The 18,649-nt window shown below is 42.0% G+C and overlaps 1 protein-coding gene across 1 annotated transcript in view; it reads left to right on the forward strand.

Annotated features, from left to right (window-relative positions):
• The window catches only part of cacna1eb (calcium channel, voltage-dependent, R type, alpha 1E subunit b), a gene marked incomplete at both ends in the record, with an annotated part of 52,855 nt that extends 35,050 nt beyond the window's left edge, over nt 1-17,805 (forward strand). Inside the window, 29 exons of the mRNA XM_080033785.1 lie at nt 1,033-1,791; nt 2,209-2,459; nt 2,717-2,846; nt 2,960-3,089; nt 4,885-4,944; nt 5,088-5,194; nt 5,735-5,746; nt 6,371-6,467; nt 6,563-6,723; nt 7,820-7,957; nt 8,084-8,285; nt 8,370-8,534; nt 9,397-9,507; nt 9,605-9,685; nt 9,953-10,075; nt 10,205-10,270; nt 10,723-10,814; nt 10,955-11,129; nt 11,238-11,365; nt 11,705-11,801; nt 12,062-12,167; nt 12,448-12,555; nt 12,645-12,745; nt 13,171-13,277; nt 13,371-13,470; nt 14,868-14,972; nt 15,425-15,560; nt 16,575-16,738; nt 17,272-17,805. Coding sequence (XP_079889911.1) covers nt 1,033-1,791; nt 2,209-2,459; nt 2,717-2,846; nt 2,960-3,089; nt 4,885-4,944; nt 5,088-5,194; nt 5,735-5,746; nt 6,371-6,467; nt 6,563-6,723; nt 7,820-7,957; nt 8,084-8,285; nt 8,370-8,534; nt 9,397-9,507; nt 9,605-9,685; nt 9,953-10,075; nt 10,205-10,270; nt 10,723-10,814; nt 10,955-11,129; nt 11,238-11,365; nt 11,705-11,801; nt 12,062-12,167; nt 12,448-12,555; nt 12,645-12,745; nt 13,171-13,277; nt 13,371-13,470; nt 14,868-14,972; nt 15,425-15,560; nt 16,575-16,738; nt 17,272-17,805 — 4,546 coding nt within the window. The remainder of the gene's footprint in view (nt 1-1,032; nt 1,792-2,208; nt 2,460-2,716; nt 2,847-2,959; nt 3,090-4,884; nt 4,945-5,087; nt 5,195-5,734; nt 5,747-6,370; nt 6,468-6,562; nt 6,724-7,819; nt 7,958-8,083; nt 8,286-8,369; nt 8,535-9,396; nt 9,508-9,604; nt 9,686-9,952; nt 10,076-10,204; nt 10,271-10,722; nt 10,815-10,954; nt 11,130-11,237; nt 11,366-11,704; nt 11,802-12,061; nt 12,168-12,447; nt 12,556-12,644; nt 12,746-13,170; nt 13,278-13,370; nt 13,471-14,867; nt 14,973-15,424; nt 15,561-16,574; nt 16,739-17,271) is intronic.
• Nucleotides 17,806-18,649: the final 844 nt, after the last annotated feature.

Raw genomic sequence — 18,649 nt, forward strand, 5'->3', positions numbered from 1 at the left:
TCTGCAAGTTTATTTTTTGTACTGATCTTCATGGTTAGACTCTAGAGCCTTCTTGAAGGAAGAAGTAACTGCAGAAACTTACTCTTTGGTGGTGACACTAAATGTATCATTTGTCTGCTACATATTTCACTGTTAGTCTTGTCAGTGTTGCTGCTCTGAAAATGCTGGTTTTAATGTGTATTGCAATGTTTTGCCGGTTCCATCATGTCTTGTTTTTATGACTGTTGTGTGGCACTGACCAAAATGTATCATGCCATTTCTTTAGCTTTGGAATCAGTTTGAACCTTTAACCTCAGATTTAAGAATAACATTTAATTTTAATGTTCATTACATTCATTTTCTCCTTGTATGAGATCTCTAGATGATTGAATCTAAAGTAGTGGTTTCAGTCCCTATTTACCATATGTAAACTGAAGCTTCGCCTATACAGTTTGCTTCCCCTTCACATATTTTGTTCTGTGCCACGACAAATGTTCTGTGTATGTTGTAAAACACTAATGTCTTGTTTTCAAATAATCACTCATTGGTTACATGGACAACAAAAGAATCTGAATACCAGTAAGTATCATTGTATGCATCTCTGTCTCACAGAATTTCTCCTTTGAGTTTTCCTAATCAATTATTGAACTTATTTTCTAGATGTTTCACTATTTTTGTAGGCTCTGCTCAAATCCTTGCACCTTTTTTTGTTCTTGTGGTCTTTTGTTTTTGCTCTTTTTCTTTTGATCTGTCTTTACCTCCCAGGTATCTTCTTTTTTTATCATTCAGTTTTTGGATGTATTTGTGTTTTTTAGTGTTTTGCACATTTTTCCCATGGGAAATCTTTTGTGTTACTAATCAATTGACTTTCTTAAATCGCAGAAAAAGATGTCTTTCATTGCAACTTTTGTTGTTGTAATTAGTTTGACTGCTGTTTTAATGTAACTGGTACACTAAATGGACTCTAGTCTTAAATGTTTATTGTCACCAATTCCTCAAATTTGGGCCTGTTGTCGCCCTTATATTAATGCCAAACATATTATGCTCCTTTAGTGGGAGGAGAAGACCCTACCTATACAGGAAACGAGCCATCCATCGAGGCCGACCCGAATTCCCGGAGGAAGCCGGGGGTATGTCTGCGGACGAACCGCCCCTCAAAGGCCCCAACAACGCCTTCTCCAACCGTCGCAACAGGAGAGGGGGCAAGCAGACGGTGTGGGAGCAGAGGGCCAACCAGCTGCGCAAACGTCGGGAGTTGGCCAGCCGAGAGGAGCTGGTCAGCGCTCCTACTGAGGACACCATGGAGAGCCCCAATGCTGCCCCTGCCCACCCCCCGGCCCTGTCCACTGAGGCCAGCCCCGCTCACCTGCCAGAGTCCCCCGTGTCTGTGGTCATGCCACTGCCCGAGCCCCCCATGTCAGTCTCCATCCCCATGCCCGAGCCTCCGTCTGCTGAACCTCTGGTCAACCTGAGCGAACCGGAGAGAACCAATCACAGGGCTGCTGGTGGAGGAGGGGGCGGGGGAGGAAGACACAGAGCACGCAAGTTCAGACCCAGCCAGGGGCCAACGGAGGAAGGGGGGGCGCGGCACAGGCGGCACCGTCACCGCGACGCCCGCACTGAAGTCAAGAGTCTAGACTGTTCCCATTCGCAGCTGGAGGTGCCAATGGTCAGACGGGCCCTGAGTCAGGACAAGAGGGTGCTGGAAGAGGGGGAGGAGGAGGGAGAGGTGGAAGGAGAATCGCTCCAAGGTGACGGTGATGGGACATGTATCATCAACCCGTATGCAGAAGGCGGAGAGGACTGCAGAAGGTGAGGCCATTGACATGTTTTCCATAAATTGGCTATAAGAGGAACTTTCAGTTTGTGGTCATTTTAGCGGCTCCTTTGGACAAAAGCAGGGCTGTGTTTTTTTTACGATGCCAGATGTTCTCCCTGGGTGAGCCTACCCATGACAAAGGCATTAGGAAAACTATATAGAAATAGCCTTCTTTGCACTGGTGGGCTCGTTTGCTATTACATGGAATTCATGATCATAAGAGGAAAAATGTGACTGTTTCAAAGTACTTGAAAAAGTTCCTTGTAGCTACTTTAATGAAGGGCCTTTAAGGGAAGAGGCCTTATTAGGGTAATTTTTTTTCTCTTATTGCTTTGTTTGTTGTATGTTATGTAATTGTCTGGTAATGGCCATTTTAACTTAAAGCTCAGTAAACACTTCCCTGTTTTCAGAGCTGACGACATCCCAGACCCCCCTCAGTGCGAGCAGCTGCTGGAGGGTTCCTGGTGTGAGCAGGGAGAAGGTGGGCGCACCACTGACCACTACGAGCCAGTGGAGCCCGGCATGGAGGCCACAGAGTTCAACGTGAGGGCCACCGAGACGGAGAACCGCCCGGCCTCCGTCAAACGCAACAAGTCCAGGGAGGGGAGCGTTGCCATCGAAATGTCCTCACAGCCACTGCTGGAGCACGCGCCCATGTCAGGTATAGCACTGTGATCCCTTCTCACTGCAGTCACACTCCCTTGTACCGTATGCCATAAAGCAGGATTTAGTGTGAGATCACTCTGGACCCCACTGTGTGTAGGTAGGTGATATGGAGTCCAACACTCGGAGGGCTTGTTTAGATGAATCCATTGTGCCGGCGGCGACTCACATTCCTCTTTCTTTTTTTAGTCACAGCTGTCCACGTACAGTTCAAATATTTTCTTCTCTTCTCTCACACCTCTGTCTGTGTCAAAGTAAACAACAAGGAGATGGAGGAATACCAGTCGGACCAGAGAGAGGACGATACGGAGGAGGAGGAACCCATTCCCATTCCTCCCAAACGTGTCGCTCCAGACAGCATGTTCATCTTCAAGGCCTCTAACCCGTAAGACACTACCAAAGCCCTCTTAATCACACCACCATAATCAGATGAAATGTAATAGAGTAAAAAGAGAGAGAGAGGCCCCTTTAACATATTCCCACTTCCTTTGTCTGCAGTATCAGGAGGATCTGTCACTATGTGGTCACTCTGCGCTACTTTGAGATGACCATTCTCCTTGTGATCGTGGCCAGCAGCATCGCACTGGCTGCTGAGGACCCAGTGTCTGCCAATTCAGACAGAAACAAGGTGAGAGCAAAAAGACATTTTCCCCTAAAGCGGAAGTATATAGGATGTACAAGAAGAAACCCTTTGTGGATAGTGACAGAAGTCATTGTGTGTAGAATCAAAAATATAACGCTTGAGGGAGAAGTTCAAATACTGCTTACCTTACCATTTCCAGAGTTTCAGATGCTGTTTGACAATCTGGAAAGCATTTCAAAATAAAGTGCCTTTTAAAGAAGTATTAGCCGGAGTCAGCGATTCTGGAGAATGCTTGTTGTCAACATCACTTTTTGTCAAAATCAGTGAATATCTCCTCATGATTGCTACCTTTCTCTACCTGTCTGTACTGTGTGTGTGGGCAGTAAAATAATCCAGTACTAATAAGCAGTCTAGTCTCTGTAGATTGACATGTTGCTAGCTACTGGTGGCCCCCTAGTTTTACATACCCTTTGTTTACAGACATTCACCATCAGAAAAGCTATTATTTAGATTAAAATAATGATTTTAAAATATGAACTCACTCGCCCTAAAATACTACTGATCAAATTGTAGCTTTCAGGTTTGCCGTTTGATCTCAAGTTGACATAACACTCTGTCAGCAACAATGTGTAGTGACACATTTGGTTTCACGCAGATACAGGGTGAGAATCAGCAGCTTTGCCGGGAAATAGCTGTGCAGTTTGTTTATTCACAGCTTTTCACAGCTCAGCATCATGGAAAGTGTCAAGAGTGACCAAAACAAGCACATATACTACAGTAAAACCGACATGATGTTTGGCTTGACTGCAAGAGAGAAGCCGAGTGAAGAGCCACACCGAGGATGTCGAGTTACATTTGAAATGTTCTGCACCATCTACTCTACGTGCGTCATTTCCCATTTTCTTCTGACATCACCAGAACCCTGACTCGACATATCTGCCTGTTAGAATTAAATGACCCTCATCCAAGAATGTCTTTAGGTTGCTGTAATGCTTTTCAAGGAGAACAGAAGAACTTAAAGAGAAAAAAAAATGAACAACCCCTGAAAATCCCTCCTGTGGTTTGACTTGTCACCTTGCTACAGTGACGTAGGCCTTCATGTGGACTGTGTGGCGACAGGTGCAGCAGAGGACATTTCTTTTAGATCCAAGATATTTCGGAGCAGTTTCACCTTAATTGGATAGTGTGTAAGCTGAGAGGCTGACAGGAAACATAGGTTAATGACATGCAACAAATGTCACCAGCTGAATTTGAACAAGCACCGTTACGTATGCGGTAACCACTCTGCTGCTAAGGCCCTCCACTACAGCAGGGCATGACACCTGTCAGTGATGTGAAACTGGCTTGAGACTTTCAACCAGAGAGGGCAGCAAAACACTTCATTTCAGCCTGGTGTTAGGTAACTCTTTAAAGGGGCCAATCCACCGATATTACACATCAAGATCAGCTCGTTCATTCTGGGTGAACAATTCTTTTTGAGCCTTGATAAGTACAGAAGATGTCAGAATTGATCAGTCACCACTATACTAGTTCTGGTAATTTTTATTTTAAATGTGTCTTTTGTGAGTCCTGCAGTTACATGAAAAGGTATCCCATTGGGGAACCTCTTTAAGCTGCTTCTGGGCACTGAGAATTTGCAGCAACAAAACAGCACACGCTTCTGAGTTAAACAGAGGAATCAGAATTTCTTGAAATGATCCTTGCTTATTCCTGTAATCATACTTTTATGTAATGATGTTGGTCAGTGTGTGGTATGGATTTGGAAATCACACCCACCTTAATGAAGTATTTTCTAATATATAACATTTTATCTGCGTTTTCTACGTTTGCAATTATCCAGGTCCTCCGTTATTTTGATTATGTCTTCACGGGAGTGTTCACCTTCGAAATGATCATCAAGGTAAACATATTTTTTTCATCCACATTGACATTGTCAGTCAAACTTTTAAAGGAATTGGACTCACTCTAGATTTACTCTGACATGTTTTTTTTATTTTCTATCCACTTCACGTGTCCCTGTGTGACTGTGTCTGTGTCCTTCAGATGATAGACCAGGGTCTCATTCTGCATGATGGCTCTTATTTCCGAGACATGTGGAACATCCTGGACTTCATTGTGGTGGTGGGCGCTCTGATAGCCTTTGCTCTAACGTGAGTCACTACAGTGTATGGCGCTGCCTGCCGATGATACATGACTGACTCACTGCAGCATAACATTTTCTGAGCATACTAGTGTTTGTTATAGACGACCTTCCCTTAAAGACACTTTTTACAGAATTTGCAATCTGCTAAGTTGACAAAGGATACACTCAGAAACTGAAAATATGCAGGCATGGTCCTGTACAGTGTATAACTCTGAGTTTACCAGTCACCATGCACCTACAAGATAAGGAAGAGATGGATTGTTGAGTAATTTGTTAAAGTATAAACAAAGGGTGGATTGTGTTATGACTGATGATAAAAAGAAAAGCCTCTGCACCGGTTTTTCCTTTTGTTGTCATTCCCAGCGTGAGATAACTTACTGAAGCTTTTTGTGCCTTTTGTTGTACCGTAGAAGACTGTATTGTATGTTAATTTCTCTGTTGTGCATATAGCTGTGATCCTCTGAGCTTTGCTCACTGTGTATCTCTCTTTATGCCTCACTTTTTTCTCTGTTGTTCCTGTGGATTTTGTGACTGTTGGGGCTTCCAGGAATGTGATGGGGTAAAACTTTCAGCCACACTAAATGTCAACATCCTCCATCTGCTTTTTTCATATATTATATATATATTTCATGTGTGTGTGTTTTTTCTTCCTTTTTGTATTTACCATGTTTGTTTTTTGTTTTTGTTTTTTTTGTCTTCTGAATCACACCAAACTGCCGGGTCCCACCAGTGTCAGGGGTAAAAAGGTTTTGATAATTTAGGAACACTAATGACAAATCTATGGACTTTACTTACACACACACAGAGCTTAAGCTCGCATTTAAAACTAGGACAAGGACATATAGACAGGATATGTACATAAACGCTATGTTTTAGGACACACAAAACATTTAAATGAATGAATCACTGATAATTAGTAATTATTATTAGGCACAAAAAGTCACAAATTGCAGAAATTATCAACATTTTTACCCGTGTCCCCTGCTGGGCTCCTTACAAACACACTCCAGGTGAAGTTCTGTGTTCCATCATGTTTTTCTGATATGCACTTGTGTCAGCATTTTGCTTTTGATCTCTTTTTTTCCTCTTCATCACTGTTTTACATGTGTCTACGCCATGTGTCCTTGTGCGTTAGTTTGAGTTCACAACTATGTTCCTAAGCAAAGTATTTCAATGTCAACAGAAACAACAAAGGCAGAGACATTAAGACCATAAAGTCGCTCAGAGTTTTGAGAGTTCTGAGGCCTCTCAAAACCATCAAGAGGCTTCCTAAACTTAAGGTATGGTTTCAAAAATATGCAAACTCTCTCCAGCATTTTTGGTGTTTTATTTTCACAGATTACTGACAGATAATTGTATCGTATCTTCTCTACAGGCTGTGTTTGACTGTGTGGTCACATCTCTGAAGAACGTCTTCAACATCCTCATAGTGTACCAGCTCTTCATGTTCATCTTTGCCGTCATTGCGGTGCAGCTCTTCAAGGGGAAGTTCTTTTACTGCACCGACAGCTCCATGAATTCAGAGAAGGAATGCCAGTAAGTGCAGAAGTACTCAAAACCATATACAAATAGCATTCTTTGCACTGATGGTCTCATTTGCTGTTACATGTCATTTATTATCATCTGAGGAAAAATTAGACGATGTTTCAGAAATATTTAAAAGTTCCTTGTAGCACCTATAGGTAAAATTAGCAATAGTACAGTGTAGAAACGCTCTTGTTGGACTAGAGTTAATGTCGAGCATTCAGCATTTTATTCCGAAACTAAAACACCTAAATTGATTTAAAAAATGGTCAAATGTAACCACAACCTTTTGGACCTTTTTGAAATAATGGACAAATCCTATACCATCGTCCTGTCATAAGTTACCCTAATGCTGGGCTTACACTAGAGGACTTCTAAAAGACTTTGAAAAGACTGAAGACTGAACCCCTCTTACATCTAAAGACAATCAACTCACACCTGAAGACAACTAGTCATTAGTTTTCAGTCACAGAGTGAGATTTTGAAAAGACAGGGGTCTCATATTGCAAGACTACAACTAGATTCCTTTTGAGATTAATATTATTTCCGCAAACGCGATTGTGATTATTTAATTAAAAACAAGTTAATTCAATATTCCGAGCGGGGGGCATCCTTTAGTTATTTGACCAGCTTTATATGCTGATCTCATCCCCCAATAACTTTAACTCCTAACCCTGTATTTGACGGTAGAGTGTTCAGGTTGCGCGGCTGTCAGCCTGGTTCTCCACCGAGGCTTCTATGAAAAAGTATCCGAAATAAGTGCCTCACCAGGCGGACACAGGTCGCGACTAATGCCGCTCCTCCTGTGTCGTGCTTGGTGCATGCGAGAGTGTGACAGTGTTTACGTCATTTCGCTTGAGCCAACCCCCTAAGACTAGCGATAATATCAAACATGTTTGATAATGTCGGAATGTCAAGACGGGAAGAAGACTGGCTGAAATCGGGTCAGAAGACCACCATACACCAAACGACTGAGATTACGTGTGCGCGCCACAACTCCTAACGCCTAACAATTTTTTTTCAAAATATCTTTCTCAACATTAAAACTGCTGCTTTAATCAGTGAATTAAGTGAATAAATGACCTTTTCCCCGCTCCGTGTCCTACAGAGGCTTCTACATAGACTACACCAGAGACAAAAAGGAGGTGAAGAGGAGAGAGTGGAAGAGACACGAGTTCCACTACGACAACGTCTGCTGGGCACTCCTCACGCTCTTCACTGTCTCAACCGGAGAGGGATGGCCTCAGTAAGTGGACTCAGAGGACCGGTTCAGATAGTTCATAGGCTTTTTATGTTCAATTTTCAAATGCCTGTCTAGTTGGATTATAATGGCAGAAAAAAGACAAATGTAACTACTCTCCTATCTGTTTAGGGTCTTGCAGCACTCCACAGATGTCACAGAGGAGAACATGGGTCCGAGTCGAGGGAACCGTATGGAGCTGTCCGTTTTCTACGTGATCTACTTTGTGGTCTTTCCGTTCTTTTTTGTCAACATCTTCGTGGCTCTGATCATCATCACCTTCCAGGAGCAAGGAGACAAGATGATTCAGGAGTGCAGCCTAGAGAAGAACGAGGTGAGGAGAGGCTCAAACATGATTCACGTTATTTGCATTAACATCTCTGTAACTGTCCCCTTTCATTAATCTCTCTCCCTCCAGAGGGCTTGCATCGACTTCACGGTCAGCGCCAAGCCGATGACCCGCTACATGCCCCAGAACAGGCAGACCTTTCAGTACAAACTCTGGCACTTTGTGGCCTCGCCCTCCTTTGAGAACACAGTGCTCGTCATGATCGCTCTCAACACCGTGGTCCTCATGATGAAGGTAAAGCAGGATTCATTTAACGGTTCATTATTTTTAAGGATGTTGTTTTTATATTTTTTTTAGACCAAAAAACGAATAGTCCAACGTCTTTATTTTCTTCAGCATGTTGTCATTTTCTGTAATTAAAGTAAAACTACGGTTATGAGCAAATTTATCTTAATTTCAGAGCCATGAGCATTGTTCACAGTTTACAGATCAACCATATTTGTGTTCGACTCATTGTTTTTTCTTTAATTTTGGGCGAACTTACTTTAGCTTTTACCTGTTAATGGAGTGATTTAGGTGATCTAAACTGTGATGCATACAAGTTTTACCAATAGAAGAGGCACTATTCAGCTGTGACTCAGGAGGCAGAGTGGGTCCTCCAACACATCGAACCCCAAACTGCTGCTGATGGTCAGGCTAGCACTCTATGTTAGCGCAGTGTGTGTGAAAGGGTGAATGACTGGCAAAAACCTTGTAAAGTGCTTGCGATAAAAGCTCTACACTAATTAAGCTATTTACCATTTTAAAAAAACATCATTTGACACTCAAATTCCAAAGAAACAATCACCTGAATGTACCAAGATGGTTACTTGTTGAAATTGCTGAACCGTATGAAAACAATTAAATGTTGACACAAATTTAAATATTAAAAAGTTCACTGCAAGCAGGTTTTTTTTGTGTTTTCATACATTTTACGACTGTAATGAACTGAAACCAACAGCTGTGTGGAAGTTAGAAAATAAATCCGTTAGCTTTCGATATTCCTTTGTGATTTTATGGAATGAAATGTCTAAAACTGTCTTGAATGTGTGTTGAGGCAGAATTTAAAGTAAGTACAAATGGTGTCACTTACATTTTTTTTTCTTCTTTCCATCAGTACTACTCTGCACCAGCGGCCTATGACACGGTCCTCAAACACCTCAACACGGCCTTCACTGTCCTTTTCTCTTTGGAGTGTGTCCTCAAGATCATGGCATTCGGTCTTGTTGTGAGTATCAAAGACAATTCAAAGCTATTGTCAATCACCATTGATAGGAAATTGTTTTTATTCAGTCAAAGAACTTACCACCATTTTTATTTTGCAGAACTACTTCCGAGATACTTGGAATATTTTTGATTTCATCACTGTTCTTGGCAGCATCACTGAGATAATAGTGGATTTACAGGTACGTTACTGCCAAGACACTGTTCATTTTTCAGAATGTTGTGACCCACAAGAAATAGAAGGAGAAGACAAAACAACAACACAAATAGCCAGCTTTAAACACAGCATTCTATTCTTTCCAAGTTTCCTTGCGTGTGGTGATCCCTGCCTCCGGACACCACTTAAGTCTTGTTGTGATGAATTTCGCCATCTGTGTTTTTACTTTGTCTATCTTGCTCTCTCTCTCCCGCTCTCACCTTCTCTCTCTCTCTCTTTCCCGCTCGCCCAGTCAGTGAACACCAACATCAACATGAGTTTCCTGAAGCTTTTCCGAGCCGCCAGGTTGATCAAGCTGCTGAGACAGGGCTACACCATCCGCATTCTGCTGTGGACCTTTGTGCAATCTTTTAAGGTGGGACACCTCTTACTAATAAACATATTTTATCCCGTCACTTTTTTGATTCCTCGCACAAAGAAGCCTATCACCTTTATGACTCGACTTGATTTTAATGAACTGTCTTTGTTGTCTCTTCTCCAACAGGCCCTGCCCTACGTCTGTCTACTCATTGCTATGCTTTTCTTCATATATGCCATCATTGGAATGCAGGTATCCCTCTAATTATTATATATCATACATAACACAACAGGCTTCCACAATCATGGCTTTCAGTTGAAATCAAGAAAGCTACTAGTTGTATTTTAGGGCTAATGTGGAGTGGAACAAATTATCATACAGCATTTAAAACTGTTCTTTTAGTAAACAAATGCGGACTTAATGTGACTGAATATCAACTTTTTTTCAAAATGTAATTGGTATCATAAATAGTTATGCGTTGTATGTATTTGGTTGTGTTATATTAGGATCAGCTTTGGTTGATCTAGTTAACAAAAAAAATAAGTAATCTAGATTCAAATTTTTTTTTCATGTTGTCATGGGTTATTTATGTTTAATTTGGACATGTTTTATTATATGGACCCCAGAGGATTACATCTGATTAAGCAAATAATGGGGATCAAATAAATCAAAAGTGTTACTGAAGCAACCTTTTTTTTCTGCAGGTGTTTGGAAACATCAAGCTGAATGACGAGAGTCACATCAATCAACACAACAACTTTAAGACCTTTTTCAGTGCACTGATGCTGCTCTTCAGGTGGGCTTATAAAAAGAACATCCTCCGTACCTGCTTGTTTCAGATTTCATTTCAAATTAATTACACTTCATTCCTAGATTTTTATGAAAAATTAAACTTGATGTCAATTGCATGTTTATGTGTATTTAAACCCACACCAGGAGTGCTACAGGGGAGTCCTGGCAGGAGATTATGCTTTCGTGTCTGGCAGGTCAGGAGTGTGAAGAAGACACCTCCCTCGCCCCCTTAGCTTTTTCTCCGGACCACGAGGGAGGCTGCGGCACAGACTTTGCTTACTGCTACTTTGTCTCATTCATCTTCTTCAGCTCATTCCTGGTCAGATTTCGAGCAAATAGAGCATTTTGTTTATTCATGTACTGTATTTTTCTGTTTTTCTGCTGTCTTATTATTATTTTGTATCATTGTGTCCCTTTTTTTTATTAGATGCTAAATCTGTTTGTGGCTGTGATCATGGATAACTTTGAGTACCTGACACGAGACTCATCAATCCTGGGTCCCCATCACCTGGACGAGTTTGTTCGCATCTGGGGGGAATTTGATCGTCTGGCATGGTGAGACAATTTATTTTTTTTTACCCAGCAGACCTGATTAGCATTCATGTTCCGCCTTTATCCAGCAGAGGGCCATCAAAGAGTGTGAAATCTTCAAACATCTTTCAGTGCAGTGAGCTGTCATGTTTAGCACAAGCCGATATAACCGTTAGGTCCAAAACAGCTTCTGGAGTTAACAGTGTTTACTACAAATGTCAAAAAAGCCAATGAAAAAGGTAACTGGCTCTTTGTCTCCATCTGTATTTTTATCTGAGTTTTTTCATTAATCTCTCCACCTTCTTGCTTCTGTTTCACTGTGTTTCTTCGCGTCACTCACTGCCCTCCGAATTTTCTCCAAAGTGGTCGTATCCACTACACTGCCATGTATGAGATGTTAACGCACATGTCGCCGCCCCTGGGCCTGGGCAAAAAATGTCCTGCTAAGATCGCCTACAAGGTACTAAAAACTTAATAGATGTTATGCAAGTAAAATCCTATCTATTTAAATTTAAATTAAGTGGATTCAAGGGACCAACAGACTGTAAAACCACAATGTTAAATATTTGTTTGCATTTTGATGTTTGTACAAGGTTGCACAAAGTCAAAAGGCAGACCATTTATGTAACTTATTTTAAGTATTAGCATTATCTTGTTATGTACTTGCGCTGAAAGTAAAACAATAACCAATGAAAGAATAATTCTCCTTCTCTCTCTCAGAGGTTGGTGTTGATGAACATGCCTGTGGATGAGGACATGTCCGTCCACTTCAGCTCCACCTTGATGTCGCTCATCCGCACCGCTTTGGACATCAAAATAGCCAGAGGTCAGGGGTCACTGATAAGCATGTTAGGATTGTGATTTGGCAACTAGGGCTGCAGCTCACAGTTGTTTTTGTTATCATTTAGCCGATGATTTCTTTTGTTTGATTGATTGATTAGCATATTAGATGTCATACATTTTGGAAAATTTCATGTTTTGTCGGACCAACCTTAAAAAATGTCAGCTTTTCTTTAATTTCTTTAAAACGAATACATTATCAAATACTTTATTCATTTCATGTGTAAATTTTAAAAAAAGTGTCTGAATTGGGATGTTTGTCACAGGGGGTGAGGACCGTATCGCTCTGGATTCCGAGCTGCAAAAAGAGATCAGTATCATTTGGCCCTACCTGCCCCAGAAGACCTTGGACCTACTGGTGCCTATCAACAAAGGTCTGGCTCTAACTATGAAGGAAATACTCAAAGTAATGCTGAAAGACTGCTAGCAGCATCTTCTAATGTAATGCGTCTTCCCCTCACAGATACGGACATGACAGTGGGGAAGATCTATGCTTCCATGATGATAATGGACTATTTCAAACAGAACAAAGCCAAGAAGCTCAGGCAGCAACTCGAAGCTCAGGTCAGCTCTTTAGCATTATATAATCAAATCAAAATAGATACAATGGGAAACAGACCACAAAGCAGCACAGTTTCCATGACAGCCATGTCTATCCTCATGATGGGATCTGTTATATTCCCATCTATCAGAAAAGCAAGACATATAACCTACTCATTATGAGCTGTGATGGCTATGATAGCTTTACTGTTATCTCACCTTACCTTTAAAATGTATGTAAACAAGCGAAAATCTTATGAAAGAAAAAGGAAGTCTAGCAAAACATAAACCCTTCCCCATTGGACATATTTCTTGAGCATCACATTGTTACCAAACAGAATTATTTACATACAAGGAGGAACTTACATCCGAAGTTGGGAAAACAACTGTCGTGAAACCAGCTGTCTGAATCGTATTTGATTTGCTGTGCTTTGTTTGTCTAATTTCAGAAGAGTAGCTTAATCTTCAAGCGCCTGGATGCCTCCACCCTCTCGGAGGACATCCTGTCCAACACCCAGACACTGCCTATGATGGCCCACAGTGCCGGCTCAGCATTGTGAGTCTGCACATGCCTGCAGATTTTTTATATTTGTACTTTGTGTATCTATATATGCATAGATCTTTACTGTTTCTCTCTGTGTCATTGCAGGACAAGAGGAGGCTTTTTGGCTTTGAGCCCCATCTCACCCCAGGAGCTATTTTTGCAGCCAATCAGCTCCGACATTGATGTCAGTCAACAGCAGAGCCCGGTGAGAGTGATGACCAACATGCACATATTGCCATTTGTCAATCAGTGTGGTTCCTAAACCTTTTTAACACACGTCGGCTTGCCAAAGATTGGGTAGAGGTTGTAACCGGTTCAAAGCAACAGAAATATTTTCTTTCTCAGGTTGTTTCTTGAATCAGTTTTAGAGGATACATTTTGAAATTCAAACTTGTTTTTTTAGCTGTTTTCTTATCCTGTTCTCCATTCCACTATCTTTTAAGTGCAGCACACATCTGCTGTGTCCCAAGATGTTACGTCAATGGCACACATTTGGTGCGACATACAGACAAATAAAGGTTCTCAGAGAACAGTACAAGACATGAACCGAAAACTCTTGATTGTACAAGTAGGTGTTACGCATAATGTTTTTCCGGGTAGAAGTGCCAGCTGCGCACTGAGGACCAATTTCTCTTATTAGAAAAAACACTTCTAGTTCCACTTCAAATATGAAGTGTAGCTTTAGTTAGCAGCCTAACACGTCATACACTCACAGACATGATCTCTAAACTTCAGCCCTCTGATGGAACACCATACCACAGTCAGACCAATGAGACACCAACAGCTTCTGCAAATATTCTCCGAGAAGTATTTTATAGAGCCAGGACATGGGACAATGGATATGTTCATTGGGGGGTGCGCCATACCCTGCTGATGTGTGTTGTCCTTTAGAGTTATCAGGTTTCGGAAACCATAGATTTTTACTCGAACCATTCACAAAAACACACCTTTCATTTTAAGTGTTTAACCCCATAAAAATCAGCATGGACATGTTTTAACTGATGTTGCTGTCATTTTCTTTTCAGTAACTTGCAGAGCACAGCATCGCTGCTCTCTGTGCTCCTGTCTTTTAGTCCTGTGGAAGATAGAATACCGAGGGGCGGATTGTCATTCTGTTTATATTTTACTGTGTCTACACTGTCTGGTTTTTACCGGTCTACATTGCTTGCTAGGTGAATGATGTGAAATAATTCTGATATCAGTGTTTGTTCTTGCCGAGGAATGTGTTTCGGCCCCCTAGAAAATATGTTGTGTGGCTCTGTTTGTGTAACTAGTAAGAACCTGCACATGCATGATTACATGTATTTTCCAGGCTGTCTTTTGTTTTATGTCTACTCTTGCTCTACTTCTCCATTGTTCGCTCCTCTCTTACAATCATCACACTGTTCCTATTCCCCTTTTGAAGTCAGTCGGTAGTCGTTAACCTGTCCGTTTTCATGGCTGGAATGGCTTCTGATTGGATGGCGATTGATGATGGCTATGATAGATGACCCTCACTCACCTGAAGTGGACTTCCGCGTTCATACAGAGGCAAGCTGCTAGGAGCCTGACTGGTGCTCTGTCTCTCCTTGCCCTCCTCTCTTTGTTTCTGTGCTCACCTAGGTGGGCGAGTGCAGTAGTGTGATTGAAGCCCCACTGGAGCTTCCGCTAGGGAGAGGCCTGTGTGTGCGGGCCTCTTCCATGCCCCGTCTGGCTGTAGAGTTGCAGGTACACACACCATCTTCTCTGGGCTGGAGAATGTCCAGGACGTCAGTGGCTGCATGGGCTGCATCTGACGCCAAAGTGCCTTGTTCCTTACGTGCACGAGATGGCGAGAATTTTGAATCAGTAGAACTTTTTGGCTTGTCTTTTGCTATACTCTGGTTTGATTAAGGCTCAGAGACTTGTTGATATGGCGGGGTGTGACCTTTGAATGCTGATGCCTGGTCTTCTCACCTTTCATATTGGGTATAGAGGAAACTCAACTTGAGGATGCACTGTTTTTTTTTGCACTAAAGCATGATTCTTTAAAAAAAAATTGTTACCTTGCAATGGTCCACTTGTTTCTGAATAAATCATACGAATGTAACTGCAGTATGTTTAACGCTTTCTTTGTGTATGTACCTCGTGCTTGCCTGTTTGTCTGTTTTGTTTGCACACGTTTTCTTTCCCATAAAAAGCCAACCGAGGTCGCAGGTGGCTCCATGAAGCGTTCCGTCTCCACTGTTGCAGATCAGCGAGTGAACGGTCTTTGGCAGGAGGAGAAAAGTCCCGAGAGATTTTATCGACCTCGTCATAAAAGCTACAAGGCCGCCGGTAAGTCCTGATCACCTGTTTACATTACGTCTTTTTGAGTGCATACAGTACACACAGTACACGTTAATGCAAACATAGATCACTGGGGTTAAAATACAGCAAATGTCTAATAAAGGTATTTTTTTAGCATTAGTCCTTTTAACCCATTGATGACTATGGCAATCTAGGATGCATGTCCTTAATGCCTGAGGGTTTTCTTAAAATATAGTACAAATTGTCAAGTCTACCAAAACCTTAATATCTAAGCCTGTGTAGCACATAGAAACATGAAATAAAATACATTTAAAAGTTAAGGTTCACAGGTTTTATTTAGACATGCTCCCTTAGCGCTTACAAACCAACACATTTTTCTAAAAATCGTCAAAATTAGATGAATTAGAAAATTATTAAATATTGTTAATAAATAAATGCAATGTGTTGTGTGATTTTCGTCAGTAGTCTATAGTAGACCTTGATTCTGCGCACCAAACGCCACTAACTGTTCTGTCGCCGACATAGCTGGCGTATTTTTTTTATTATTTAGTTTTATTTTTTTATTTTTTATTTTTTTGATTGACATGATTTTCGGCAAACCACACAACTTTTGGGTGGTCACGTGGTCTTAAAAAAATCAACAAAACCCACCTCATGTGTATTTTAACCAATGACAGTGCATTCTATGCTGGGAATGCCATGAAAATTAGATAAAGTAATAATGCTGCGCGACGCAGCATCAGGCAGGAGAGCCAATGTGGCATCGCGCAGCAGCCGTCATCAATGGGTTAAAGCTCCAGATTTGTACATGTACTGTATGTTGATTGTGTTATGTCACCTGTATAGTGGAGAATGATAAATACTATAACTGGTGCATTTGTGTGGTTAGTGGTACTTTCCCATACTCTGCCAATGAGAAATATTGTCGACTGTCAGGCATCACATTTTGAGGAACAAAATATTGTTGTCACCCACTTTGCTTTTCGCTCTGGATTTCTCTTCATGTTGTCTGTCTCATTGTAAATGTCTCTTTCCCTCTAGTTTCTCGGTCTGAGCGCCGGCGGCAGAGCGACAGGGAGCGCGGTCGCTCTAAGGAGCGCTGTCACCTCCTCTCGCCAGACGCGTCTCGCTGTAACTCAGAGGAAAGGAGCTTGCAGCCGTCACGATCCTCGAGTGCAGAGAGAGCACATCCCCAAGATAAACAGGTTGACCAGAAAATCTCACTGACTCAGTGGGGGGGGGGGGGGGGGGGGCTTTTACAGCAACAGAAACAGGACCATGGATTAACAACGGCTTTTCAAATTTTAAAGTTAATAAAAGAGTCAATACAAATGAGCAGGAGAAATTAAAATTGTATTTTTGGTCATCATTAGGCCGTTCACTCAGCTAGCTATTGTGTTAAATAATATGTTTCGGGTATCTATAGATATCACAATACTGACATGAATGAAAATATGAAAGATGGACTAGCTGGGGGAGAAATATGGAAAGCACGGCTGCATTTAGTATGCACCAGCTGTAATGTCTTCTAATACAGAACTAGCAAAGAGTACATTCTCCTCTTTATATTTCTCTTCAACACTAAAATGGCTAGTTTTCATTTATTTATTTGATCAGATTTTACTCTATCTTACTATTACATTTTAGTTTACTCATCATGGAGAGTGTGAAAAAATAAACAATCCATTAATTAATTGTTTGTTAAATTTTTTCCCCCTTTATTTTTTCTCTGCAACAGGGCAACAGCTCGGACAGTCCTGTGCCCTCCACCTCAGAGTCCAGTACCCCTAGCGTCCGACGGCCTTCATCCCAGACCCCGACACGCTCACATGGTCCTCACATCACCTTCTCCCCCCTGGTGTGTCGCTCACACCCCTCTGTGGACCAGGGCGAGCTAGGAGGTGGCCCGGAGAGCACGCGGCGGGGTCAGGCCTCCTGGGAGACTGAGGAGGAGGAGGAAGGGGACGCAGGAGGGGAGAGGCTGCGACCGTCTCCCCCTCGACGCTGCCCCTCAGAGCCCTTCCTGGCCTCCCAAGAGGAGCAGCAGCAGCACAGCCCGGACCCCTCCGGCCCCATGGAGACTCTGACCTTCGAGGCGGCCGTGGCCTGTGCTCTGGGACGCTCAAACACCGTCAGCTCGTCGACCCGCCCCGGACGTTTGCGGAGCGGCTGGCAGGTCCCCAACGGACACTTTCGCAAGCGTCTGGCGCAGACAGCTTCTGTTCCGGGCTGCGACCCTCAAAGCGACACAGAGGAGGACGACAGGTGCTAGGGACAAGGAGAGGTGCAGCCTGAGGAAGGAGGGGTGTGTGTGTGTGTGTGTGGGGGGGGGGGGGTTGCTAGAGGTCTCTGGCAGAGTCAAGGTTAATCTGACTCTTTTTTTGCACCAGTGCTTCAAAGCCCAGTGCGAGCTCTTCTGTGAAATGTGCACTCAAAAAGAACGGAAAGAAAAAGAATACTTCCTGAAACTGTAGTTGCCCATTCACACAGAACACTGACTATAAATAAGGTCTATTTCCTGACTTGTACTTGATGACAGAGAGTAATAATACATCTCAAATAGTAACGGGATGCAGAAGAAAAAATAATTAATGGATCAAATTACGTCATTTTGTGTCAGTTGTTATTTTCATTCCTGAAGATGTTTCTAAATGATTCAGTGTTGCTCTTAACAGTATTTATCTGTGGGGTGTGAATATGTAACTACATTTTCTTAATAAATGAACTGTTTTGTAAATACATTGTGATCATCACGCCATTGCCATTTATTAAACCAGACCAACCCAATAAGCCATTATGACGAGACGATCGGATACTTTATCAGACAATGTTGATAATAATAAGTAACACTCAATAATGCTGGATTTTTTTACAGTGCGAATGAATGAAGCGGGGAAAAAACTGCCTGATTTTCCCCGTTATTTTTTGTTGTTGTCTGGTATTGAACATAATAAGTTGTGAGATATGAATACAGTTATAGAATAGCATAGAGAAGATGCCTTTTTGTTATTTCACCCTGCGTCATTGTTAGATTTATGCCTCTAACAAACCTCAAACCTTTAATATTTCCTAGTTATCCTTTAACACAGTATGTTACTTTAATATTTTTCCAGTCC

This window comes from Ammodytes marinus (assembly GCF_949987685.1).
Source record: "Ammodytes marinus genome assembly, chromosome: 9".
NCBI classification, from domain to species: Eukaryota; Metazoa; Chordata; class Actinopteri; order Uranoscopiformes; family Ammodytidae; genus Ammodytes; species Ammodytes marinus.